Here is a 27,718-nt window from a genome sequence, read left to right on the forward strand (position 1 = left end):
AGATGGAGAATCCACCCTGGTGTTTTTCAAATAGGTTACCTCTCATTCTTCTGAACAACAGGGAATATAATTCTGATCTAATCTATCTTTCCTCCTGGGACACCCCTGCCATCCTGCAAATCAGTCCAGTAAAACTTTGTTGCATTTGCTTTAAGGCATTAAAGGCATCTCTCCTTGGGTAAGGAGACCAAGGGTGGCATTTAATGGCCTCCCCCATGGTGGGTTAAGTATTTGGGGGATGCATTTAATTAGGTGGGAGGAAGGCCTCCCCAACCTGATGCCAATTGACGCCATAAAGTAGACAATTAATGCCCATTTAAAGGCTAAGACCATGAGACATAGGAGCAGAATTAGGCCACTCAGCCTATCGAGTCTGCTCGGCCATTCAATCATGGCTGATATTTTTCTTATCCCCATTCTCCTGCCTTCTCCCCATAACCCCTGATCTGATCCTTCATTAATTAAGAATGTATCTATGTCTGTCTTAAAGACACTCAGTGATTTTTTTCTCCACAGCCTTCTGCGGCAAAGAGTTCCACAGATTCACCACCCTCTGGCTGAAGAAATCCCTCCTCCTCTCTGTTTTTAAGGATCATCCCTTTAGTCTGAGATTGTGTCCTCTGCTTCTAGTTTTTCCTACAAGTGGAAACATCCTCACCGCGTCCACTTTATCCTGGCCTTGCAGTATCCTGTAAGTTTCAATAAGATCCCCCTTTCTCCTTCTAAACTACAACGAGTACAGACTCAGAGTCCTCAACCATTCCTCATATGACAAGCTCTTCATTCCAGGGATCATTCTTGTGAACGTCTTCTGGATCCTTTCCAAGGCCAGCACATCCTTCCTTAGATAATGGGGCCCAAAACTCCTCACAATACTCCAAATGGGGTCTGATCAGAGCCTTATATAGACTCAGAAGTACATCCCTAGTCTTGTATTCTAGCCCTCTTGACATGAATGCTAACATTGCATTTGTCTTCCTAACTGCCGACTGTATCTGCATGTTAACTTTAAGACAATTGTGAAAAAGGACTCCTTTTGTGTTTCTGATTTTATAAGCATTTTCCCATTTAGAAAATAGTCTTTGGAGGCGATTCTCCAATATGGAGCCCAAGCGTTCGCACCATCGTGAATGCCATCGCAAATTCTCCAGCGCAGGGCTCGGAGAATCGCCCCCTGTGTCTCCATTCCTCCTTCCAAAGTGCATAACCTCACACTTTCCAAATTGTATTTCATCTGCCGATTCATTGTTCACTCTCCTCGCCTGTCCAAATCCTTCTGCAGTCCCCCTGCTTCCTCAATACTTCCTGTCCCTCTCCAGATCTTTTTATCATCTGCAAACTTAGCAGCAACAGTGCCTTCAGATCCTTCTCCCAGATCACTAATGTATTGTGAAAAGTTGTGGTCCCAGCACAGACCCCTGAGGCACACCACTAGTCACCTGCTGCCATCTGGAAAAAGACCACTTTATCCCCACTCTCTGCCTTCTGCCAGTCAGCCAATCTTCTATCCATGCCAGGATCTTATCATTAACACCATGGGCTCTTAACTTATTTACCAGTCTCCTATGCAGCACCTTGTCAAAGGCCTTCTGGAAATCTAAATAAATCACGCCCACTGGTGCTCCTTTGTCTAACCCCCTTGTTACCTCCTCCCTCCCTTCTTAAACAGGGTTGCTACATTAGCCACTTTCCTGTCCTCTGGGACCCTTCTGCCTCCAGTAATTAATGAAAGATCACCACCAATGCCTCCACAATCTCCTCAGCTATCTCTTTTAACCCGTCATCGCTGCTATTAACCCAGTAACAAGCAGGAGTGTTCAGCATGTGGTGAGCATGACAAGCGACCCATGCAGGGTTGCTTGCAGGTTTTTTGGGGGAGTCTCTGGTATCGGAAAGGGCAACCTGCTGAGAACCCCCCCCCCCCCCTCGCCCCACCACTACCACTGCACCATCCTGCGACCCCCTTCCTGCCATCACTCACCTGTGGCCTGGGATCCATTAATGATACTAGGCCTCCTGTGAGTATCATATACTGGCAGCTGTCCCTGTTGTGGTGGTGGCAGCGCTGCTATTCAATAAAGATATTGGCCTCTGACTGCCAGGCAATTGTAAATGGGCAGGATTTTCACCTCCCAAGTTGCTTGATCCCAGGAAAGACCTTCTGCAGTCTCTAAAACTTCTAGAGCCCAACTCCACCCACCCTCTGAGATCACTGCAGCTATTTGATAAACACCCATTTCTTAAAGGTACATCCACGACAGCTATTTCATAAACTTCTCGAAAAGAAGCAACGTGGGGCACTCCCGCCACTCCAGGTGGCGGACAGGACCCCCACTGCCTCGATTAAACATAACCCCAAATCTGTGCACTGTACTCCCCAAGTGTGGCCTCATACAATTGCAGTAATATTCATTTATTTTTATATTCCAATCCATTTGTAATAATGGGTAATGTGCTATTTGGTTTCTTAATTGCTTGCTGTACCTCCATATTAACTTGGTATTTGTGTATGAGAGTATTACGGGCCAGGATTTATGGAACCCCAAAGTGTATCATGGAGTTCACCTGTCCCACAACTTTTAATTAATTTTGGTTATGGGGAGCACCAGGGCCCACTCTACAGGTGTGATGCAACGGAGATCTAAAGTGCTTTTAAAACAAAACAGTGTTTATTCTATGAATCCAGTTAACAGTAAACATTTTAGCAACTATCAACTCAAATACTTCCCCCAAAAACTACAGTACTCTATAAGTAACCCGTAATCTTGCCTAGCAACATCCATAAGTCAAATACCCTCTTTAAAAAGATAGCAGATTTAAATTCTCTACTGAGAGCAGTTATCACTTTTTAATTAGCAAGTGATCTTAAGGCATTTATTTCATACAAGAGAGATCAAAATTATACTTGTTTGGCTGGATGTAGCTCCAACTCTGAAAATGAAACTAAATGCACACACTGTAGCTGCCAGCTCAATAACGAAAGTAAAAACAGACAGACAGCCCAGCTCCACCCACATTCTGACATCACTGCAGCTATTTGATAAACACCGATTTATGAAAAGTACTCTCACATGACACCTCCCCCTAAGAAAAATAAATAAACCATTAACTTCAAGATGGTGTCATTTTTCACCTTTTCGCTTTCCTTTCAGAAACATTGACAGTGAATATACATTTTGTTTAACAAAACAAAACATGGAAACATTTATAATAACATAGTCCATGTTAGTTCTTCTTCCTCCAACAAACCTGCTCCTTTAAATGTGCTGTCAGATAATGCTAACTGCAATATTTGTGCCAAATCTAAAAGCCTTTTCTTAGTCTCTGTTCGTATGGTACTACGTGTGACCTTCTCCACCCCAAAAAACTTCGAGGCTCTGAAAGAGCCTTTGTCCACAACACACTCCCTACTTAAATAGATATACCACACCTGAAAAGCAACCACAAATATGCTCACCCCTCTATCTTTTTTTTAAAATCATTTTTATTAAGATTTTCACAAAATATAAACAACAAAACAATATTAACCAAACAACCATAGTAAAAACCAAAAAACAAGAACCAACCCCCCCCCCCCCCCCCCCCCCCCCGTAACTACAAAAACAAAAAAGAAAACAACAAAAAGGAAAGAGATAACACCCGCCCCATCCAACAAACCCATGTACACAATTCTCCCTCCCATCGAACCAAACCCCCCCCCCGCCCCCGGGTTGCTGCTGCTGCCGGCCTATTTCCCTACCGTTCCGCCAGGAAGTCCAGGAAAGGCTGCCACCGCCTGAAGAACCCTTGCACCGACCCTCTCAGGGCGAATTTCACCCTCTCCAACTTAATGAACCCCGCCATGTCATTGATCCAGGCCTCTACGCTTGGGGACCTCGCATCCTTACATTGAAGCAAAATCCTACGCCGGGCTACTAGGGACGCAAAGGCCAGAACACCGGCCTCTTTTGCCTCCTGCACTCTCGGCTCTGCTGCTACCCCAAATATCGCGAGTCCCCAGCCTGGATCAACACTGGATCCTACCACTCTCGACATCGTGCTTGCTACCCCCTTCAAAAAGTCACCCAACACTGGGCATGCCCAGAACATATGGGCATGGTTCGCTGGGCTCCCCGAGCACCTAGTACACCTATCCTCGCCCCAAAGAACCTGCTCATCCTCGTCCCGGTCATATGAACCCTATGCAGCACTTTGAACTGTATGAGGCTAAGCCTCGCACAAGAAGAGGAGGAGTTCACACTTTCCAGGGCATCTGCCCACGTCCCCTCCTCAATCTCCTTACCCAGCTCCTCTTCCCATTTACCCTTCAGCTCCTCCACCGAGGCCACATCCACCTCCTGCATGACGTGGTACACGTCCAAAATCCTCCCCCCTCCAACCCACACCCCCGAGAGCACCCTGTCCCGAATCCCCCGCGGGGGCAACACAGGGAACCCCACCACCTGCCGCCTGGCAAACACCCTAACCTGCATGCACCTAAACATGTTCCCCGGGGGGGAGCCCAAACTCACCCTCCAACTCACCCAGGCTCGCAAACCTCCCATCTACAAACAGGTCCCTCAACCTCCTAATACCTACCCTGTGCCAGCTAGGAAACCCCCCATCGACGCTCCCCGGGACAAACCGGTGGTTCCCCCGTATCGGGGACTCCATCGAGCCCCCCACCACCCCCCTATGCCGTCTCCATTGCCCCCCAAATTTTCAGGGTAGCCACCACCACCGGGCTCGTAGTATACCTCGTTGGAGGGAGCGCCAACGGCGCCGTTACCAGCGCCTCCAGGCTCGTATTCACACAGGACGCCATCTCCTACCTCTTCCATGCTGCCCCCTCCCCGTCCATTACCCACTTACACACCATTGCTGCGTTGGCAGCCCAGTAATACCCACACAGGTTGGGCATCGCCAGACCCCCCTATCCCCGCCCCGCTCCAAAAACACCCTTCTCATCCTCGGGGTCCCATGTGCCCATACAATCTCCGTGATGCTCCTGTTGACCCTCCTAAAAAAGGCCTTCGGGATAAGGATGGGGAGGCACTGGAACAGGAACAAAAACCTCGGGAGCACCGTCATCTTGACGGACTGCACCCTACCCGCCAGCGACAGCGGTAACATATCCCACCTTTTAAACTCCTCCTCCATTTGCTCCACCAGCCTTGTGAGGTTAAGCTTGTGCGGGGCCCCAAAGCTCCCCGCCACCTGGATTCCCAGGTACCTAAATTTCCTCCCTGCCTGCTTCAATGGGAGCCTACCAATCCCCTCCTCCTGATCCCCTGGGTGCACCACGAACATCTCGCTCTTACCCAGGTAATATCCAGAAAAGCCCCCAAATTCGCTGAGAATCCTCACCACCTCCGGCATTCCCCCCACCGGGTCCGCCACATACAGCAACAGGTCGTCCGCATAAAGCGACACACGATGCTCCTCCCCACCCCGCACCAGGCCCCTCCAGTTCCCCAACTCCCTCAGCGCCATAGCCAGGGGCTCAATTGCCAACGCAAAGAGCAAGGGGGACAGGGGACACCCCTGTCTCGTCCCCCAGTACAGCCAAAAGTACTCCGACCTCCTCCTATTCGTGGCTACACTCGCCATCGGGACCCCATAGAGCAGCCTCACCCAACGGACAAACCCCTCCCCAAACCCAAACCTTTGCAACACCTCTCACAGATCCCCCACTCAACCCTATCAAAGGCCTTCTCCGCGTCTAATGCCACCACTATCTCCGCCTCCCCTTCCACAGCCGGCATCATAATGACATTCAGAAGCCTTCGTATGTTGGTATTCAACTGCCTTCCCTTTACAAACCCCGTCTGGTCCTCGTGAATGACCCCCGGCACACAATCCTCTATCCTTGTAGCTAAGATCTTCGCCAACAGCTTGGCGTCTACATTTAGCAGCGAGATCGGCCTATATGACCCACACTGCAGGGGGTCCTTGTCCCGCTTAAGGATCAAGGAAATCAGCGCCCGCGACATAGTTGGGGGCAAGCCCCCCCTCCCTTGCCTCGTTAAAGGTCCGAACCAACAGGGGGCCCAACAGGTCCGCATACATTTTATAAAATGCGGCCGGAAACCCATCCGGCCACGGCGCCTTCCCCGACTGCATGCTGCCAATCCCAGTGACCAGCTCCTCCAGCTCAATCGGCGCCCGCAGTCCCTCCACCTGCTTCTCCTCCACCCTCAGAAATTGCAGCTTGTCCAAGAAGCGCCCCATTCCCCCACCTCCCCCTCTCCACCGGGGGTTCAGACCGGTACAATTCCCCATAAAAGTCCCTAAAGACCCCATTAACGTCTACCCCCCTCCGCAACACCTTCCCATCTCTATCCTTCACTCCCCCAATCTCCCTGGCCGTGTCTCGCTTTCGGAGCTGTTGTGCCAGCATCCTACTCGCCTTCTCCCCGTATTCATACACTGCTCCCTGTGCTTTCCTCCACTGAGCTTCCGCCATTCTGGTGGTCAGTAGATCGAACCTGGCCTGAAGGCTACGCCGCTCCCCCAGCAATCCCTCCTCCGGAGCCTCCGCATATCTCCTGTTCACCCTCACCATCTCCCCCACCAATTTCTCCCTCTCTCTCTGCTCTCCCCTCTCCCTATGGGTTCAGATGGAAATCAACTCCCCTCTAATCACCGCCTTCAACGCCTCCCAGACTGTCCCCACTTGGACCTCCCAGTTATCGTTGGCCTCAAGGTACCTCTCGATACACCCCCGAAATTTCCCGCCCACCTCCTTGTCTGCCAGCAGCCCCATCTCCAAGCGCCAGAGCGGGCGCTGGTCCCTCTCCTCCCCCAGCCAGAGGTCCACCCAGTGCGGGGCATGATCTGAAATGGCTATGGCAGAGTATTCGGCATCCTCCACCCTCGAGACCAGCCCCCTACTCCGGACAAAAAAAATCGATCCTGGAATAGGCCTTATGCACGTGGGAGAAAAACGAGTACTCCCTGGCCCTTGTCCTCGCAAACCTCCAGGGATCCACCCCTTCCATCTGATCTATAAACCCCCTCAACACCTTAGCCGCCGCCGGCCTCCTACCCGTCCGGGGCCTGGATCGATCCAATGGGGGATCCAGCACCGTGGTGAAGTCCCCCCCCCCCATGATCAGGCCCCCCCCACCTCCAGATCCAGAATGCGGCCCAACATGCGCCACATAAACCCCTCATCGTCCCAGTTCGGGGCGTAAACATTCACCAGCACCCACCCGCTCACCCTGCAGCTTACCACTCACCATCACATACCTCCCGCCACTGTCAGCCACCACACTTGACGCCTCAAACGACACCCTCTTTCCCACCAGGATCGCCACCCCACGTTTCTTCGCATCCAGCCCTGAATGAAATACTTGGCCCATCCCTTCCTCAGTCGAACCTGGTCTGCCACCTTCAGGTGCGTCCCTTGGAGCATGGCCACATCCGCCTTCAGCCCCTTCAAGTGCGTAAACACCCGGGCCCGCTTGACCGGCCCATTCAGCCCCCTCACATTCCAAGTTATCAGCCGGATCAGAGGGCTCCCTGCCCTCCGCTCCCCTGCCGACTAGCCATAACCAATCCCCTGCCCGCCACTGGCCGCCCCCCGCTCGGCCTGTTCCCCATGGCGGGAACTCTCCCCCCTCCCCCAGCACCCCCTGCATACTCCAGCTCCTTCCTGGCCATTTCAGCAGCAACCCGGGGGCTAGGACCCCTCCTAGCTGCGCCTCCCCCCTCCACAGCACTCCCGTGAGCCAGCTAAATTTTGCTGACCCCGGCGACTCCCGCCACACCTCCGACCCCTCTCCACGTCGGGCTACTCCTCCTCCTCCGTGCCCATCAGCAGGCCCCCCCCCCCCCCCCCCCCCCCCCAGCTCTTGCGCAGGAAAATAAAATCCAGCAAAGGCCCGCGCTTCTCAGCCCCGACCCCGCCCCCATCACCCCGCAGCACGGGAAACAAGAGGAAAGCCCGCGCTTTTGCCCTGCCCAACCCCGCCTCCTCTAGGGCAACTCCCATTGCCGGTCCCCACCACCAGCTCCCCGCACTCCCAGTTTACCTCCCTGCCCGAGCCCGTCCACCAGACCCATACAAAAACACATAAAGACATCGCCCCACCCACCCTAAAGCCAACACACATCCTGCATGAAACAGAGAACCCCCCCTTTCAAAAAAATAGACACAGTTCCATTTCCATACAAAACCCCATCCCTGACCCTCGGTTTGAGTCCAATTTCTCGGCCTGCACAAAGGTCCACGGCTCCTCCAGGGCTCAAAATAATGGTGACGGTCCTTGTAGGTGACCCACAGACGCGGCGGCTGCAACACGCCAAACTTCACTCTGTGGAGCACCGCCTTCGTCCGGTTGTACCCGGCCCTCCGCTTAGCCACCTCCGCACTCCAGTCCTGGTAGATCCGCACCACCGCGTTCTCCCACTTGCTACTCCGCTCCTTCTTGGCCCACCGGAGCACGCACTCCCGGTCAACGAACCGGTGGAACCGTACCAGCACCGCCCGTGGCGGCTCATTTGGCTTGGGCCTCCTGGCCAGTATTCTGTGGGCTCCCTCCAGCTCCAGGGGCCCCTGGAAGGAGCCAGCCCCCATCAGCGAGTTCAACAAAACGATCACATAGGCCGCCAGCCCCTCCGTGAGGCCTAGGATCCGTAAATTTTCTCACCTCGACCGGTTCTCCATCTCCTCGAACCGCTCCTGTCACTTTTTATGGAGTGCTTCGTGCATCTCCACCTTCCCCGCGAGGGCCGCGGCCTCATCCTCTCTTTCGCAGGCTTGCTGCTGCAGCTCCCGGATTGCGGCCCCCTGGGCTGTCTGTCTCCAGCAGCTTACCAGTGGTAGCCTTCAACGACTCCAGCAGCTCCACCTTAAGCTCCTGAAAGCAGCGCTAAAGAGTCTCCTGCTGCTCCCGTGCCCACTGCCTCCACTCCTCGAGGGCTCTGCCGGCCGCCATTTTGTTTTCCTTCCACCGCTTTTCCAGAGGCGCTGCCACCGCTTTTCTGTTCTCCCCACTCCTGGTCCGGACCATAGAACCCTGGGGATCTACTGCAGACCCCTTCCCACGTCGGGAATCATCGATCAAGCACCACTGGGGGCCCTAAAAAGAGCCCAAAATTCCATTTCTAGTGGGAGCTGCCAAAAGTGCGGCTTAGCTCCGCATAGCCGCAAACGAAAGTCCCCTCACCCCTCTGTCTTTAAGTTCACCAAGCCAATCCAATCATGAAAGATAGACTTTTATCCCTCGAGCCCCCAATTTATTACGGGCCAGGGTTTAGAGAACCCCAAAGTGTATCATGGAGTTCACCTCACCCACAACTTTTAATAGATTTTGGTCATGGGGAGCACAAGGGCCCACTCTACAGGTGTGATGCAGAGATCTAAAGTACTTTTAAAACAAAACAATGTTTATTCTATGAATCCAGTTAACGTTTTATAAACACACAGTAAACATCTTAGCAACTATCAACTCAAATACTTCCCCCAAAGAATACAGTACTCTATAAGTAACCCTTAATCTTTCCTAGCAACATCCATAAGACAAATACCCTCTTTAACAAAGACATCAGATTTAAATTCTCTACTGAGAGCAGTTATCACTTTGAAATTCGCAAATGATCTTAAGACATTCTTTTCATACAGAGAAAGATCAAAATTATACCTTGTTTGGTTGGATGCAGCTCCAACTCTGAAAACGAAACTAAACACACAAGCTGTAGCTGCCTGCTAAAACCGAAAGTAAAAACAGACAGACGGCCCAGCTCCACGCACACTCTGACATCACTGCAGCTATTTGATAAACACCCATTCCTTAAAGGTACTCTCACATGACAGAGAGCACCCAGATCCTTATGAACACCACTATTTCAGTCTTTCACCATTTAAAACATTTTTCCATACTATGTTCCATCTCTCACATTCCTGCCCCCTCATTTAACCTTTCCAAATTTTTTTTGCAGCCTCTTTGCATTTTGTTTTTACAACTTATCAGTAAACTTGGATACTTTACACTCAACCCGCCTTCTGAGTCACTGATAATTGACAGCAAATTCTAGCCACGGCACATGCAAAGTTAAGGGCAAAAGCCTGAAATTGCTGTGTGTGATTCCCCACTCTCTGCAGGATCTAGTATTTAAATCCATGCAGACAGCATATTTAGAAAATACTGGACTTCACATTTATGCGCTGTGATATTGTTGTCAAAATTCCCCGAATAGATTATGGGTGCGATTCTTCAAAAAAGGAAAATAGTCCCCTAGTGAGCTCATTTAGCCCTGAGTTTCTCGACATTCGCAGTGGCGACTTGCATTGTAGAAGGGATTTAACGGGGAATGCGCAGCCGAGGCCGCATATAGCCCGGTCTTGTACCGTGGGGAGCTTCGCTCGTGGGAACTCCAGTATGGTGAGGGAACGGGATGCCATTTCTAAATAGCGTGCCGACCTCTGAGGCCCCCGAAACGATCCCCGACCTCCCCCACACCCCCACCTCCACCCCGAGCCTGAATGTACTATGGGAGGGTCCCAGGCACCCTTCAACACTCTTGCCACCCCCCCCCCCCCCCCCCCCCCCCGCCCCCACCATGCTGACACCTCCAGACCAATCACGCACGCACAGAAATTGCCAGCTTGGCAACTTGGCAGTGCCAGGTTGGCACCCAGGTAGCTGTCTTTGAGGTCAGTGGTGAGCACCACTGATTTGATGGTGAATGCAAAATCCAGGATAACAGCTTTCTTAGTCATGACACAAGTCAGCTGATATGGTTCCAACGATGTAAACAGAACAAATTAATCTTGTTATTTACCAATGCCTCTTACTCAATATTTAATAACAATTGTTTCTGTGGCTCTTGAACAAATGTTGTATTAAATTTTATATGAACAACTATTGACTGTATCTTGCTGCTGTCAAATACATAAACTGGTTGCATCCAGCAAGAGGCTACAGTGGAATTAGATATATTTTTCACAGTTCACAAGTCTAATTTTAACAAAGAACTTGAAACAAAAAAGATCAAACCAGCTATCTGAGCAATTTGCTTATCTTTACAGTGTAGTCATGTCTTGTAACTTAGTACAGAGCTGAAAAACATATTTTTGCTCCCCGATCCCTCTATGAACAAGTGGTCAGGATAATGGGATACAAAGTGATATGAAGTAGAAAGCACAAGATTCAATGCTATTGCACACAGGGGGAGTTGATCTACATTTAGCTTCCAATTTCTTCTGATTTGGCACAGAATAAAACACATTAGCTAGGGTTCCCTTTACTGCAGTTCAGAAAACCTTGTTGGAAGCATACTTACAAGATCAAGCTCAGATAGGGCCGCATGGTAGCACAGTGGTTAGTACTGTTGCTTCACAGCACCAGGGTCCCAGGTTTGATTCCCGCTTGGGTCACTGTCTATGCGGAATCTGCACATTCTCCGGGTGTCTGCATAGGTTTCCTATGGTGCTCTGGTTTCCTTCCACAAGTCCCGAAAGATGTTCTTGTTAGGTGAATTGGACATTCTGAATTATCCCTCTGTGTACCCAAACTGCCACCAGAGTGTGGTGACTAGGGGATTTTCACACTAACTTCATTGCAGTATTAATGTAAGCCTACTTGTGACAATAATAAAGATTATTGTTATAATGCTCTCAATAATAAAGGTGCCGAAGCTCCCTGTCAGGTCCGCAACTGAAAAATGCCACTCAAACAGAACTCTCCCAGAACTACACGTTTCACCACCTTCAGGAGGAGAAAAAGGAGAAAATTCGCCACTGAGGTGGCCAATTAAAGTTTTGCATTCCTGTATAAAATGGGTGATAATGAATTGGCAGCCCATTTTACATTATTCTTGACCTTGAAATCAATGGAAATAAATGTTGTGGGTTATGATACAGGGGGTGAGATTTTCTCTCTCGGGTGACTGCGCAAGTAGTGAAGATGAAAATCTACTCATGGAGTTCAAAGTACACGGGCATTTCAGTGTTTTAATTCTATGCCCATTGATTTTGTAGTTGTTGGATGATACATGATTCTAAGGACAGAGAATATCTTCAAATATTTCTTGCTGCTGTGAATCACAATAGCTCATAGTTCTTTTGAAGTTACAGTACAAATCTTATTGATGAATTTTTTTAGCTTTTACTTTTTTTAAAATGAAGAATCCTTCAGGTGACAAAAAAATATATTGAGAGCATGTAAAGAATAAGAGCACAAGAAATAGGAGCAGGAACAGATCGCACAGTTCAATTTGTCTGCTTGAATATTAACATGAGGAATTATATTTTTGATTGAAGCTATATAGCCTGAGAATATGACAGAAATAAATGCAGGCAGGACAATACAGCTTTGATAAATTTTATAAAATCATCACATGCTTATTCCCCTTTGGATTTTTTGGTCGTATTTGAAGGAGCAGGCTTATTTGAAGTCAGCCTCCGTAAGATTACATTTAAGCAAAATACTCTTTTTTGATAATTTGACAAATGAATAAATAACAGTCAGTGATTCCCAAGTGCTGTGACTTTTGTAATGTTTTTGCATCTGGGGATTTGTTTGAAGTGATCTAAAACTAAGCTTGAATAAGATGTGTTATAGTTAACTAGAAAGTAGTGCAATGCCTGTTTTGTTAAGTTATAATTAATGTAATACTTTCAGTACACGGATATATTTCTGTTGTATATGTTTCACTTACGTTCTGCTCTTGGTCCTCCTGGCCCTGTATGTAAATCTGAGGCCTCCACTGCCTGAACCTCACTGGGATTAGTGGCAGGATGGCGGGTGCAGGGGCCTGATCGTGGGGACCTCAGCGTCTGATCCCACAACTTATCTGATCTCAGTGACAAGTACAAGCTGACCACAGAAATGTTAATGAGAAGCTAAAATACCCTGAGTACTTTTTTTAAACTTCAGTGGTTGAGTTTTGGACTGACACTAAAAATAATTTGAGCTTTACCTTCCTGGTGGAAATCATTTTACGCGCTACCCAATTTGACTTTAATTTATTCCCGCCTATTAATTGCTGAATTTATTGAATTCAATTCCACAACTTGTCATTGCAGGGTTTGAACTTGTAATCTCTGAATGCAAGTCTGGTCCGATAACTAATAGGCTGCCGTAGCTGGTGATAAATCCTATTTTGAAAATTAATTTAAACTGTCGAAAATCAATTTTCTATATGCTATACTCTATCCCTCAAATTAGATGTCTGCCCCTTCCTGTGGTTTAGATGGATTTTGCACATCTATTGGCACTGCTCGAAGAATTGAAGGAATGTCTCGGGCAATATTCCTCACCAACAACACCACCAAAACAAATTAACTGTCTATTCATCTCTGTCACATTTGCTTATACAATCCTTCAAAGTAATTTATTGTATGTAAAGCACTTTGTGATGTTGATGAGAAGCATATTAAGGTGCTATGCAACTGCTAGACTCTTTTTCTTTGTGTTGTTTGTGCTGTATTCTGAAATATTTGAAGGCATCAGTACTGCAAAATAATTTGACTACTGAAATGGAAAATAAAGGTAGATTATAAAACAGGCGATTGATTTGCTATTATTGCAGTTTTTCTTACTGCCCAAGGCCAATTTCAGCCGCAGACTCCATCCTAAATAACTGTAGTGTCACTAAATCTTTTCAATTTTAATCATAATAATATGCAATGATTTATTTTATGGAGAGCCCCCTTTATGTGTCGGGGATGAGGATGAGCCTGTGTGGTGGGTGAAGTGTAATACACAGTCATGATGTTATTTCAATATGTTGCAACCAGTTCTTTCGAAATAGGATTTTGGAATCCATGTACTGGGCGTGGTGGTTTCCAAATGAGAGCTTCAGCGAAATAGCGTTTTACCAAATTTTATCCATGCTACTGCTTTGGTGGGACAGGCTACATTTCGGTCCCAGTAACATTGGGTGGTATTTAATCCTGGCGATGGGGGTTGAGTATGCCAATTGGAAAGCCAGCAAGAGCCCGCATCACCTCTGTTGGGGAAATGACAACAGAGAATGTTCCCATCAGGCCACCATTAACCTTCCTGTGAATTAAGGGCCCGAGCAATAGAAATCTTGCCCCTCTAGAGCTATCAGCCATCAGGACTTCCAATGCTATCAGGGCAGTGGGGTCCCAGCCTAGCACCCTTCCACCCAATTAAATGCAACCCCTTGCCTCGAAATTCGGAACAAAGGGAACTTAGATTCAACCCATGTCAATTTTATATAATCAATAAAATCCTTGCAGTGCAGAAGGAGGTCATTCAGCCTATTGAGTCTGCACCGACCCTCCAAAAGAGCACTCTGCCTAGGCCCACTTCCCTGCCCTATCCCCGTAACCCTGCGCATTGATCATGGACAGTCAGCCTAACCTGCACATCTTTGGATTGTGGGAGGAAACTGGAGCACCGGGAGGAAACCCATGCAGACATGGGGAGAATGTGCAAACTCCACTCAGACAGTCACCCAAGGCCCAAATCAAATCCAGGTTCCTGGTGCTGTGAGGCATCAGTGCTAACCACTGTGCCATCCTTTACACAAAGGTAGAAATGAATTCCAATTTTCTCTTGGATTTCCTGACCCTCTTGTCCCAACTCTGTTGTGACTTCTTTCCTAATTGCATGCTTGTGCAGCATACAATAAATCAATATTATTTTGGACGATTACTCCAAGTGTAATGTAACACACTCTTGGGTTTATCCGAACTGCAGAATTACTCTTTAAGCATTCCTACTGTATGCAGTATTACAAGCATCTTTGTGCAGCATTATTAATTATATCTGCTCCATTTGTTGGATTCTGCAGTGGTATCATCAGGGACAGATGGCAAATATGTCACTGGTCACCCTCTAAGGTAGGAATGCCATACAAAGTGTTGAGAGTTTAAATCAACATATAATAAATGCATCATAATGACATGCAGGATACCTGCCATTAACCGTCATGAAACCTTGAATAATTAGTATTGCATTGATACAGGGAGCCCATGTAACTATATGGGTTTAATCAAAATGGCTCTGCACTTTTGCAAGCAATTAATCTGAAAAATTAACAAACACTTTCTGCATAGGCAATTCTTCTTGGGAAATTAAGTATCAAGTGATATTTTGGATCTCACAGCTGCTAAGGCACAATAGCTTTCATCAAACTCAAACATGGAGTTGTGGTTGGGCCGGTTGAAGATCTCCAGAAAGTGTTCCACCCGCCTCACCTCCTGGTCCTTCTGTAATGTCCTGCCATCCTTACCCTTGATGGGCACTGCTTCTTGCACCAGTCAGTTTCCAAACGATACCTATCATGTCTTAGAGTCGTTCCGATTTGCTGTTTCTTGTGCCTCCCTGACTTTTAACTCTATCCGTCCTTGTTTGTCCCTGCTGAGCTTTTCTACACGGCTCTACCCGGTCTTCTGTACTTCTCATTATCATCTCATCTTTACTCAGTGATCTTCTCCTAATCTCACTTTTTCTTCCCCAACTTTCATTCATCAAACAACTTCCATTTTGGATCATTGAATCCATCGTTCTTTGTTAGTTCCTCTCCTGCATCCGATGGTGATTTCTGCACTGACCTTGATCCCTCTAGAAGATTTTTCACAATTTCTTGATATTGCCCAACCTCCGTATCTTTTGGAGACGACCAGTCAGATACTGTCCAACATGTCGTTGTCCTTTCTGTTGCAAATGGTAATTGTGACTATGTGGTTGTCTCCTTCTTCAGTTTCAGATGGATCTTGCCTAACACAAGGTGACAGCCCAATCCTGCACCAGTACCTCGACAAGTGCCATCATCTTGTAGGGATGTCCCCTATCTGCTGCTGATGCATTTAGAGTCAATCTCTTTCAGGCCATTACTATCTGGAAACTTCCATGTCTTTTTGAGGACGACCTTGTGTTTGAAGAAGGTATTCCAAACGCTGAGCCCATTACTGTTGTAGGAAGCCAGCAGAGTGGTTAGCACGGCTGCCTCACAGTGTCAGGGTCGCGGTTTCAATTCCAGCCTTGGGGTGACTGTGGAGTTTCCACATCTCTCCATGTCTGCGTACGTTTTCAGCGGGTGCCCCGTTTTCCTCCCGTTGCCCAAAGATGTGCATGTTAGGTGGATTGACCATGCTAAATTTCCCCCTGACGTCCAGAGATGTGCAGGTTAGGTAGTGTTATGGGGGGTAGGATGAGAGAGTGGGCCTGGGCCTTGGCAGGTACTCTTTAGAGGGTTGTTGCAGACTGAATGGGCCGAATAGTCTCACTCTACGCTGTAGGAATTCTATGGTTCTGAATCTTACTGTTTCTCTTGAGCATACCAGTTGACCCCAGGGGCCTGATCATGCTGTTCAGTCCTCGCTGGTTGCCTGAGCTTAACAGTTAGGAGCTTGATGTCATAGCTGGATGCCTCATTCAGTATGTCCTACGATTGGTCGTAGAATTCACCTTTCTCCTCCACTCTGTCTATTTTGGTGCAGAAACTTGCACAACAGTGACTTTGGGGTACCTTGTGTGCAATCTGGCAGTGATGAAACACAATGGCTTACTGGCTTCCACCCAATTAATACTTGTGCTGAGCATCTGATAGAAACATCGAAAATAAGAGCAAGCGTTGGTCATTTGGCATATCGAGCCAGCTCCGCCATTTAACATGATCATGGCTGATCCTCTATCTCAAAACCATACCCCAGTGCTCTCCCCATATCCCTTGACACCTTTTAGAGTCCAGAAATCTATCTATTTCCTTCTTAAATATATTTAGTGACTTGACCTCTACATCTTTCTGTGGTAGAAAATTCCACAGTTTCACCACTGTTTGAGTGAAGAAATTTATCTCATCTCGGTCCTAATGGCCAACCTGTATCCTAAGATTGTGACCCTCTGTTCTACCACCCCCCCCCCCCCCCCCCCCAAGCCAGAGGAAACAACATCCCTGCATCCAGTCTGTCCAGTCTTGTCAGAATTTTATATATTTCAATGAGTTCCCCTCCCATTCTTCCAAATTCTAGTGAATACAGGCCCAGTTAACCCAGCCTCTCCTCATGGGATAATCATGTCATCCCAGGAATCAGTCTGGTGAACATTTGCTGCAATCCATCTTTGGCAAATATATCCTTTCTTAGATAAGGAGACCAAAACTACACACAATATTCCTGGTGGGCCTTACCAAGGCCCCTTATAGCAGCATTAAGACATCCTTGCTCCTGTACTCAAGTCTTGCAATGAAGGCCAACATATCATTTGCATTCCTATCTGTTTTCTGCATCTGCATGCTTGCTTTCAATGACTGGGTTACAAGGACACCCAGGTACCTTTTGAATGTCAATATTTCCTAATCTATCACAATTTAAATAATACTGTGCTGTTCTGTTTCTCTGTCCGAAGTGAATTACTTCACATTTATGCATGCTATACTGCATCTGACATGTATTTGCCTCCTCACTCAACTTATCTAAATCACCTTGAAACCTCTTAACAGCCTGTCACATTCCCACCAAGTTTCAGCAAACTTTGAAATATTACTTTTGGTTCCCTTATCCAAATCACTGGTATATATTGTGAATTGCTGGGGCCCAAGCACTAATCCCTGTGAGACCTCACTCGTTACCCACCGCCTACCATTTCGAAAAAGACCCATATATTCCTACTCTCTGTTTCCTGTTTGCCAACCAATTCTCTATCCATGCCTGTATATTACCCTCAATCCATGCACTTTAATTTTGCACAATAACTTCTTATGTGGGACTTTCGCAGAAGCTATCTGAAAATTAAAATATGCCATATCCACTGGTTCACTCTTATCCTACGAGTTATGTTTTAAAAAAAACTCCAGTTTGCTTGTCAAACATCACTTCCTTTTCATAAATCCATACTGACTTTGTATGTTCCCATTGATATTTTCTAAGTATCCTGTTATTGCATCCTTTATAATTTTCTCTACTACTGATGTTAGGCTAACCAGTTTGTAATTCCTTGTTTTATCCATCCCTCGATTTTTAAATAGCGGGGTTACATTTGCCACCCTCCAATCTGCCGGGACTGCTCAAGAATCTACATAATTATAGAAAGTGACAACCAATACATTCACTATTCCATTGGCCATCTCCTTTAGTTACCTGGGATGTAGATTATCTGACCCTGGGGATTTACTGGCTTTCAGTCCCATTAACTTCTCCAACATGGTGGCACAGTGGTTATGACTGCTGCCTCATATCACCAGGGACCCAGGTTCAATTCCAGCCTTGTGTGCATGTCTGTGTGGAGTTTGCACTTTCTCCCCATGTTTAGCTGGTTTTCCTCCGGGTGCTCTGGTTTCCTCCCACAGTCCAAAGATGTGCGTGTTAGGTGGATTGGCCATGCTAAATTGCCGTAACAGCCAGGGATGTACAGGTTAGGTGTGGTTACGGGGATACGGAAGGGGAGTGGGCCGAGATAGGGTGCTCTTTTGGAGGGTTGGCATGAACTCAATTGGCCAAATGGCCCCTGCATTGTAGAGATCCTAAGATTCTTGTAATCCTAATTTCCTTACATTGCTCTTTCTCACTAAACGTTTGATTCCTTGTCATTTCTGGGATGTTATTTGTGTCAGAACTAAAGTAGTTGTACACTTGCTCTGCCATTTCCTTGCTCTCGATTATAAATTCTGCTGCTTCTGACTGTAAGGAACCTACATTTCTCTTCACCAAGCTCCTCCTTTTTATATACTTATAGAGGCTTTTACAGTCTGCTTTTATATTACTCGCAAATTTACTCATACTCTATTTACCCCCTCTTGGCCTATCTCTTTATCATCCCTGCTGAATACTGAAATTCTCCAAATCCTCAGGCTTGCTACTTTTTCCAGCAACTTTATATAACTCCTTTTCGAATCTAATACTATCCTTAATTTCTTATCTGTTGGCTCAACCTGAGAAAAATTGCCAGATCAGAAGTCCAGAGAGCCATCAAGAGCCTGAAGAACAACAAGGGCAAAGATGTGCAGGTTAGGTGGATTGGCCATGTTAAATTGCCCCTTAGTGTCAAAGGTATCCCGGGTTAGGCACTGTGCGGGGATAGGCATGGATAGGTTGGGCCGAGTTTGGCAGACTCAATGGGCCGAATGACCTCCTTATAAACTGTAGGGATTCTATGGAAGGCACATGGGATCAATGAGATAACAGCAAAGCTATTGAGACATGGCGGGAACACCATCACAATAGGGCTCACAGACCTGGTCAACAAGTTCTGAACTGCAAAATTACTATTATTGTCTAAGCACACGTTTATCCCATAACCTTCCAAGCTCTCCTTGATTAGTTGTGATTCAACTCTCATTTCACTCTCATTTAAGCAAAATAACACAAACTGTTCTTTCAAGAATCTATTTCAGACATTTGCTGCTTGGCTTAGGCTGATGATTGCTATTATACTTTCTGCTCAGTTGATTTGTTGATTTCAAGATCATGTGTTATGTGTTATTAGAACTCCTGGAAGATTTCCTTATGGCTCTAGTACATACCGAAGTTACTACCATAAATAAACGTGTTTTTGTTTAAACAATTGGATGGTAAGGAAAATCATTTCAATCTATTTTGTTTCTATTTATTTTTAAGAAAGGGGGATTGATCTAAAACTGTCAAGGCACAAATGAATTTATTTTCCCATTGCCTGTAAGTCAACCATGATCATTGCCGAAGTCTTGTGAAGGGGAAAGAAAATATCTTGCCCTAAAAAATTATATCCTTCTGAAAAAAAGATTGAGGAAATCCCTTCCCATTCACATTATAAGAAGCCTTACAACACCAGGTTAAAATCCAATGGATTTGTTTGGAATCACTAGCTTTCGGAGCGTAGCTGTGTGGCTTCGCATGTTGCGCAGGCGCGGCACGGAAGCGGCCGCCACACTCATGCGCAGGCCCGCCGTCAGCAGCCGCGCGCATGGTGGCTGGTAGTGCAGGGCCGCGTATCGGCGCCGGAGCTGCGTGGAGCACTCTGGCGGCGTGCTGGCCCCCCGTGGGCCACGGAATCGCTGGGCCAGGAGACTCGTTAACGCCGGTGTGAAACACTCCGGTGTTTACGCCGGCGTCAACACTTAGCCACCGTATTGCAGAATCCCGGCCTATATTTTTGTCTCTGTCTGGGAAAACACAAGTTGGGCCATTTTGCAGCTTCCAAACCCCAAGCCCACCTCCAAACTCCATTCCCATGGGAGACATGGTTAGAGCGATTTCAGGTTTTACAAGCCATAATACAGTTCAGGGAGAAGTACAATTTCTGAGGTGGGCTGGGTAGAAGACCCACCTTGGTTCTTGGGTGTAGCAGTTCAGCTCCCAACATTATTCTTGTGTCTTCTGAACCTCAACCCTGCACCCACCCCTCCATGCACCCTCATACCCCAGAGGACCCCTCCATTGCCACATGTATCCTCCATAGCAAATCACTCATAAACAGACTTCAGGACGTCTTTGAAATGGACATTAAAAACATAAACTTCTGACAATTTACTAAAGCTGTCTTTCAAAGACATTCCCTACTGAAAAATAAACCACTTAGTCATAAATGCCATTCAAAATTGAAAATTCCCTCAACTGGATAATCACTTATGCACCTCCCATAAAATAGATAATCCTTCAATAGGCATTTAAAACTATTAATCAAAATGTGAACAAAGCCTCCTGCTGAGATAAGTGGGCAGTTGGAAGGGGGGGGGGGGGTGCTTGAACAGGCTGCCCCTCCGCCCCCCCAAGGTTAATCCCAGGGCCGGTGGGCACTGGGGGTGGGTGAATGCCACGGGGAGGGAGGGGTGGGGGGGAAGGGGGTTTGATGCCTGGAGAGATGAGAAAGGTCTGGGGTTCAGCCAACATTGCAGGAAAGTGACAGGGGCATCCAAGACCCTCCTAGTTCTACCATTACTTCAAGGGATCGCCCCAGGATGCACAACTGAGGCTGAGGCAGCCAGTTGCCTACCTTGCCCTGTGGCCCTCAATGCCCCTGGAGGATGTCCTAAGAACAAAGAACAATGAAATGTACAGCACAGGAACAGGCCCTTTGGCCCTCCAAGCCATTACCGATCATGATGCCCTAACTAAAAAACAAACTTTCTGTCCGTATCCCTCTATTTCCTCCCTATTCATGTATCCATCCAGATGCCTCTTAAATGTTGCTAATGCGCCTGCTTCCACCACATCCTCTAGGTGTTTGGATGTTGTGTTTGTAACGTTGCCACCTGCATTGTGTCCAGGTATCAGGGATGCTAGGCAGTGACTCCCACATGCTACATGGCCCGCCCATCGCCGAGAATCCACTTGGCATCTACTTAACCACGATTGTCAATTCCCGATCAGGAATAGCCTTCAGCCGTGTAGCCAGAGGCTTCAGCAGTCGGTGGGGGTTACGGGTGGTTGTCGGGGAGGATGGGCAGGGACAAGGGTTGCCCCATGAACGGGAACACACGATCCAGGGTTGGCATAGTGGTGCCACGAGCAGTTGCTCCCCCGTCCCCCCAGTGCCTCCCCCATCCACCACCCCATGGTGATCCAGCCCTGCGAAGGGTCCCCCACCCTCAGCTGAGGGTCCACCCACCCCCAGCCAAGCATTGGGTTGGAAAGTCCAGCGCCACGGGCTCTTTACACATGACCAAAGTTGGCTACTCACCTCCTCGGCTCCCCGCAGAAACCCTTCCGCCAGGTTCACGCTTTTTCAAAAGGAGTGCTAATCGGCCCCAGCGTGACCAGTTGCTGGGGAAGCTGCTGAATGACGGGAGGTCGTTGGATATCGGGTTGCTCTCGTTAATTATATGGAAATAGGGCTTAAACGGTGATAATTGGTTTCTCGGCATGCTGCGGCGAGATCCCGATTTTGCCTATGTGAGCTGGCCGATTGCATCGCAATCTGTATGGGAGTTGGCGTGGATCTCGTTTTCAGTCTCTGCTGCTATTCACTGGCTGGCGAATCACACCCTTAGTCATGTTTTTGGCTCTGCCAGCGGGAAACTCCCTGAAAAACCTGTCAAATTAATTTAGAAATGTTTTGAGCAAATTGCGTAAAAATGTTTTCCCACTGGGGAGCTGAGCTGAGATCGGGCCACCATTTTGAAAGGGTGTCCTGATCTCTAAGTGAGCTTGTGGGTCCCCCAGATCCCCAGACATGGACACTCCTCCACACCCCCCAAGTGAGAACACCCCACTGTGAGGTCTCTGGGGCCCCTCCTCTCCCCCCCCCCCCCAAACCCCTTTAAAGCACTCCCTCCCTTCCAGGATCCCCGCTCTTCAAATCTCCCTCCACCCTCTTTCATGGGCATGGCCCCCTTGCCCCATGGTCCTTGGCAGTGCCACCTTGGTATCCACATACTCTAGCACTGTCACCCTGGCACCCAGGCAGTGCTCTTGTCGGCTTGGCAATACTGTCCGGGCACCTTGGCAGTGCCAGGGTGGTAGTGCCAAGGTGCCAGCTGGGCAATGACAAGGTGCCCAAGTTCCAGAGGGAGGGCCGGGGAGCCACCCAGTACTCACCCTGACCGCCCAGGTGTCTCCGGTAGCCCGGGAGACTCTCTGGGTGCCGTTCTACCTGGTCCACGTTTGTGTGGACCAGTGCAGAACGGCGCCCGGCTGCAGCTTTGCTGGGGATGTGTAGATCCCGCGTGGCTGATGGATACCGGGTACGTTCACCTTCGCCGGTTTAAAACTGGTTTCAGCGTTGTTTTTTTTTGGGGGGGGGGGCGTGTTTCAGACTTGGACTTCTCACGGAACTTTGGTGAATCCCGCGAGGTGCAAAGATGGTCAAGAAGCCTGCGAGAGAGCTCTCCTGGCATTCACAGGTTGCACCGCACTCAAGGTAGAACATAACACGGCCAGTGGATCACGCCCTTAGAATTTTTTTCTGTAATGGAGAACTAAACCCTCTGGCAGAACTGGCTCCTCAGACGTCAGGGAGCCATATTAAAAGGGTGCCCAGGGCAGCACGGTGGCGCAGTAGGTTAGCCCTGTTGCCTCACGGCGCCGAGGTCCCAGGATCGATCCCGGCTCTGGGTCACTGTCTGTGTGGAGTTTGCACATTCTCCCCGTGTTTGCGTGGGTTTCGCCCCCACAACCCAAAAGATGTGCAGAGTAGGTGGATTGGCCACGCTAAATTGCCCCTTAATAGGAAAAAATTAATTGGGTACTCTAAATTTAAAAAAAAAAGGGTGCCCCAATCTCAAAGTGAGGTTGAGGGTCTCCCACACCTCCCCCTTCCACCCCCCCTGGATAATGCAACCCCCACCATCACTAAATGTTAACCACAACATGATGGGAAAATTGTGGCCATAGCTTCCAGTGCGATGAAACGGGGCCCGAAAGGATGAATGAAAGGGGTGAAGTAATGAAGGGAAGAAATGAAGAGTGGGGGTGTGATGGGTGCGTACGAAGGCAGGGTTCTGAAGTGTAGTGCCTGAAGCGGCACATGACGGGGGGGTGCTTAAAAAGGGGGCGCAGTTGCAGGATAGGCTGAAAGGTAGGGCGACCTTAAAGGTGGGGTTACCCTCAGCGATCCCATAGTGGGATATGCTCATTTAGGGGTGGGCAGCAATGCCCTGATGCCTACGAGAATGGATAGGGGTGGGGCTGGTCACCTTCATGCCTGGGTGGTGTGTGTGTGGGGGGTGCGGGGGAGTAGTGTTTGCCGATGTCCTTAGTTCCCCACTCCAGAAAAATTTGAAGTGTGGGTTATTTCTGTGAGAATCTCACCAAGCTCCAGCAAAATTAAAATTGTGGATGGATTATATTCTGGATCACGCCCATGTACCTGGCAGAAATCACCCCGCGATTCCCGCCCAGAATGACACTTAATTGACACTTAATTGTTTTTCGGGAGAATTGTGCCCTTTATGTTAGAGAGACCGTTGTTAATCCTCAAACCTGTGTGGAATTGTTGAACTAAGGGAGGAGTAACGGCATATTGTATCGTAATTGTTATAACCCGCACGAAACCTACAGGGACAGACCAATTAGCCTCCTAGAATATGAGCTTCCCCGCTAAGGGGCCAGTTCCATCACCGGAGTAATGGTCTCTGGCATTAAAAGCTCAGCCCGAATGGGAGACAAGCAGAGTTGTCCCGGCTGGGACATGACATGTATTGTATACATAGTTGTTTATTAGTTAAAAAGTTTCTTTACACCTCTCGTTGTGGACTCCTCTGGGGCCACTAAATTGGCGACAAGGATAAAAGTAGAGCTACAAATGGTGCAGTTAACTGTTGGAAGCAGTCACCTCCACTCGTACTACTGGAATAATGTTTGCACTTATTTGAAAATGCCGCTCTTTCAGAGACTGGATGTGCTTGATGCAAGCGTAGAATATTGGACACAAAACATAGAGAGTATGTGCTACTTTTTCAGGGCCAACTCAGCGGTGATGAGTGACAGACAGCAATACTTTTGACTGCCTGTGTAACCCCACCTTCAGCGTAATAAAAAGCCTAACATACCCCGCAGCCCTAGACTCCAAATCATTTGGTGTGCTGGTAATGCTAGTGGCAAACCATCATGACCCCCCCAACCCATTAGTCACCGTACAATGGTACTGTTTCAATAAAGCTGAGAGGACCCCAGGAGAGTCTGTTACTGAGTTCTTAATGCATTTGAGGAAACTGACTGAATTTTGTGATTATGGCCCCCTCAGCCCAAGATGCTGCAGGACGGATTGTTCTGTGGTGTAAACAATATGGCAACCTAACAAGTTACTGGCTGAGCTATTGTTCGACCTGAAGAAGGCCCTTTTGAGAGAGAGTGCAGTGAAAGGGAGTGCAGAAAATACAAGGGATGGAAGTCAACAGTGTGGGACATTTCCCCTCCCGGCGTATCGCCCCCCCCTAAAATGGGAAGCCTCACAGAGCGTAATGAGGCCAGAGAATCACGCCCTATATTTCACCATTGATTACAGATCAAAATCTTTACTTGAAATTACCTAGAGCTGTGTAACACAGCAACTGGATTTTTTCAAGTTAATAATTTCAGTCTGCCCATCTATCCAAGGATGTTTGGAGGCCAGTCATCTCAGTCCTGTAACATCGCTGTAGGAGTTCTTCAAGGTTGTGTCTTAGGCCCGACCATCTTCAGCTGCTTCATCAATGACTTTTTCTCCATCATAAGGTTGAAATGGAGATGTTCACTGATTTCTGTGTAATGTTTCGTACCATTCATAATTCCTCTCATGCTGAAACAGTCCGTATCCATTAGCAGAGTGTTCTTCAAACTTTTTTTTCCGGGGACCCATTTTTACCAATCGGGACCCAACCTGGTCGACCTCCGCGACCCACGCCAGCTGACCTGCGTGACCCACGCCGGCCGACCTGAGCGACCCACCATTTTCTCTTACCTTGTTTGCTGCTGATAAAAATGGAGGAAACGGTTTTCGGTCCCTTTGGCCCTCGTATAGGCTCCTCCAATGGAACCTGTTGGATGAAGATGAAGCCTTCCAGTGTCGGAAAGTATGGAATCTCCATCTGTCCAAAGTTCTGCATTTCTTCCGTAACATTTTATTAAATAAAACCCCCATGAACTTGTGAAAAACATAAAATATAAAATGAATAAAATAAACGGAAAAAATAAAAATTAAATGGCTAAAATAAATGAATAAAAACCTGCCCGAACTTGTAAAAGAAAAATTAGTGAAAAAAAAAATTAAATGAATAAACCCCCCCCGAACTTGTAAAGAAAAGAATTAAAATTAAATGAATAAAATAAATGAATAAAATGAATAAAAACTCCCCGAACTTGTAAAACTAAAAGCAGCGACCGTTTAAAAAAAATAGCGACCGCACTGCGCATGCAAGCCCGATCATCGGCGCACATGCGCATAGTATTAAGCAGGCGCGCCGATGATCGTGTGCGCATGCACAATGCGGCCAAATTTTTTTTACATGTTCGCGGCCATTTTATTAAAAGCCGGCTGTTGCGTGGGGATTTGCGCGCTCGGAAGCGCCGTGAAGGACGGCTCCGCGACCCTCCCGACACCCACCCGTGCCCCCGAGTTTGAAGAACACTGCATTAGCATCAAGAACTGGAAAATATTGGCTGGGCTATAATTGGCAACTAACAATCGTGCCACTTAAGTGCCAGGCAATGCCCATCTCCATCTAGAGACAATCTAACCATCTCCCCTTGACATTCAATGGCATTACCATCACATAATCTTCACTATCAACATTCTGGGGTTTACCAGTGGTCAGAAACTGAATTGGACCAGCAATATGAATTCTGTGGCTACGAAAACAGATCAGAGACTGGGATTTCTGCAGAGGGTAACTCATCTCCTGACTTCCCAAAGTCTGTCCACCATCTATATTTTCTCAGATAAGTGCAGCTCCAACAACACTGAAGAAGCTCAACACTACCCAGGACAAAGCACTCCACTTCATTGACACCCCATCCACCAACTTAAACATTCACTCCCTCTACCAACGATGCACAGTGGCAAAAGTGTGAACAGGATATACTGCAGCAACTTAACAAGCCTCCTTCAACAGTACCTTTCAAACCCACATCCTATGCCATCTGGAAGGAGAAAGATAGCAGTCACATTGGAACATCACACAGGGTCCCCTCCAACCTCACATGATCCTGATTCAGAATTATATCGCCTCCCTTCACTGTTGCTGGATCAAAATCCTGGAACACCCTTCCTGACAATACTGTGGGAGTACCTGCATGAGATGTATACTGCAGCAGTTCCAGAAGATGGCTTACCACCATCTTCTCGAGGGCACTTAGGGATGGAGAACAAATGCTGGCCTTGCCAATGTTACCCACATCCCATGTAAGAATAGACTAGATGGAAGTGCGTGAGCACAAAAGGAATCAGAAATTCATTATAAATTCCTTTAACTTTGGACTGTCTTGAGTTATCGACTATAGTTAAAGTAACCCTTTATTAGAGTTCATGCTAAAGCGGCAGCTTTATTGGGCGTTGCCGAATTGCGGGCCATTTGTTTCTTCTTTTCAACGCTCGATGAAGGAAGTGGGAGGGAGCTCCTGCTAATCCAGCAATCGTACATTTAATGTGAGGTTTCCCATGTGGGTTTCCTCCGGGTGCTCCGGTTTCCTCCCACAGTCCAAAGATGTGCGGGTTAGGTGGATTGGCCATGCTAAATTGCCCGTAGTGTCCTAATAAAAGTAAGGTTAAGGGGGGGTTGTTGGGTTACGGGTATAGGGTGGATACGTGGGTTTGAGTAGGGTGATCATGGCTTGGCACAACATTGAGGGCCGAAGGGCCTGTTCTGTGCTGTACTGTTCTATGTTCTATGTTTCTTTTCTCCTATTTCTTAAGCCCACGAGCATGAAAGCATGACAGTGCAAAATATTTCAGGGGAACATTTGGATTTGGTTGAGAAACAGGCACGGGAATGTGTGATTTACTGTACCTGTCCGTAATGAAGCAGGCAGCATACGACATTTCACAGCCTGTAACCCAGAACCCGTACAAACCAGGAAAAGCTCAAATCAGAGGGAGAGTTCCAGTTGTGAAGGAGAGAGAGAGAGATCAGGTTGCAGGGGAAGAGACCACCTCATAGTTTGTTTGGTGGGGGAGGGGGTTGAGGTGGCATGGATCAAGGAGGAGGGATTACCTTGAGGTTTCATTGGGGCAGCATGGTGGCACAGTGGTTGACACTGCTGCCTTGCTGCACCAGAGACCAAGTTCAATTCTGGACTTGGGTGACTGAGTGGAGTTTGTACTTTCTCCCCGTGTCCCAAAGTCCAAAGATGTGCAAGTTAGGTGGATTGGCCATGCTAAAATTGCCCTTTAGTGTTCAAAGATGCGCAGGTTAGGTGGATTGGTCA

The 27,718-nt window shown here is 47.8% G+C and overlaps 1 protein-coding gene across 9 annotated transcripts in view; it reads left to right on the plus strand.

Annotated features, from left to right (window-relative positions):
• ica1 (islet cell autoantigen 1) overlaps nucleotides 1-27,718 on the plus strand; it is a 272,925-nt gene that overhangs the window by 195,073 nt on the left and 50,134 nt on the right. The window contains exon 13 of one of the 9 annotated variants that reach the window (XM_038797517.1): nucleotides 19,386-19,470. The exons of the other annotated variants lie outside the window; for them this stretch is intronic. Within the exon in view, the coding sequence (XP_038653445.1) occupies nucleotides 19,386-19,459 (74 nt within the window). The 3' untranslated portion in view covers nucleotides 19,460-19,470. The remainder of the gene's footprint in view (nucleotides 1-19,385; nucleotides 19,471-27,718) is intronic. 9 annotated transcript variants of the gene reach the window in all.

The sequence above is a fragment of the Scyliorhinus canicula genome, chromosome 5, assembly GCF_902713615.1.
Source record: "Scyliorhinus canicula chromosome 5, sScyCan1.1, whole genome shotgun sequence".
Taxonomy (NCBI): Eukaryota; Metazoa; Chordata; class Chondrichthyes; order Carcharhiniformes; family Scyliorhinidae; genus Scyliorhinus; species Scyliorhinus canicula.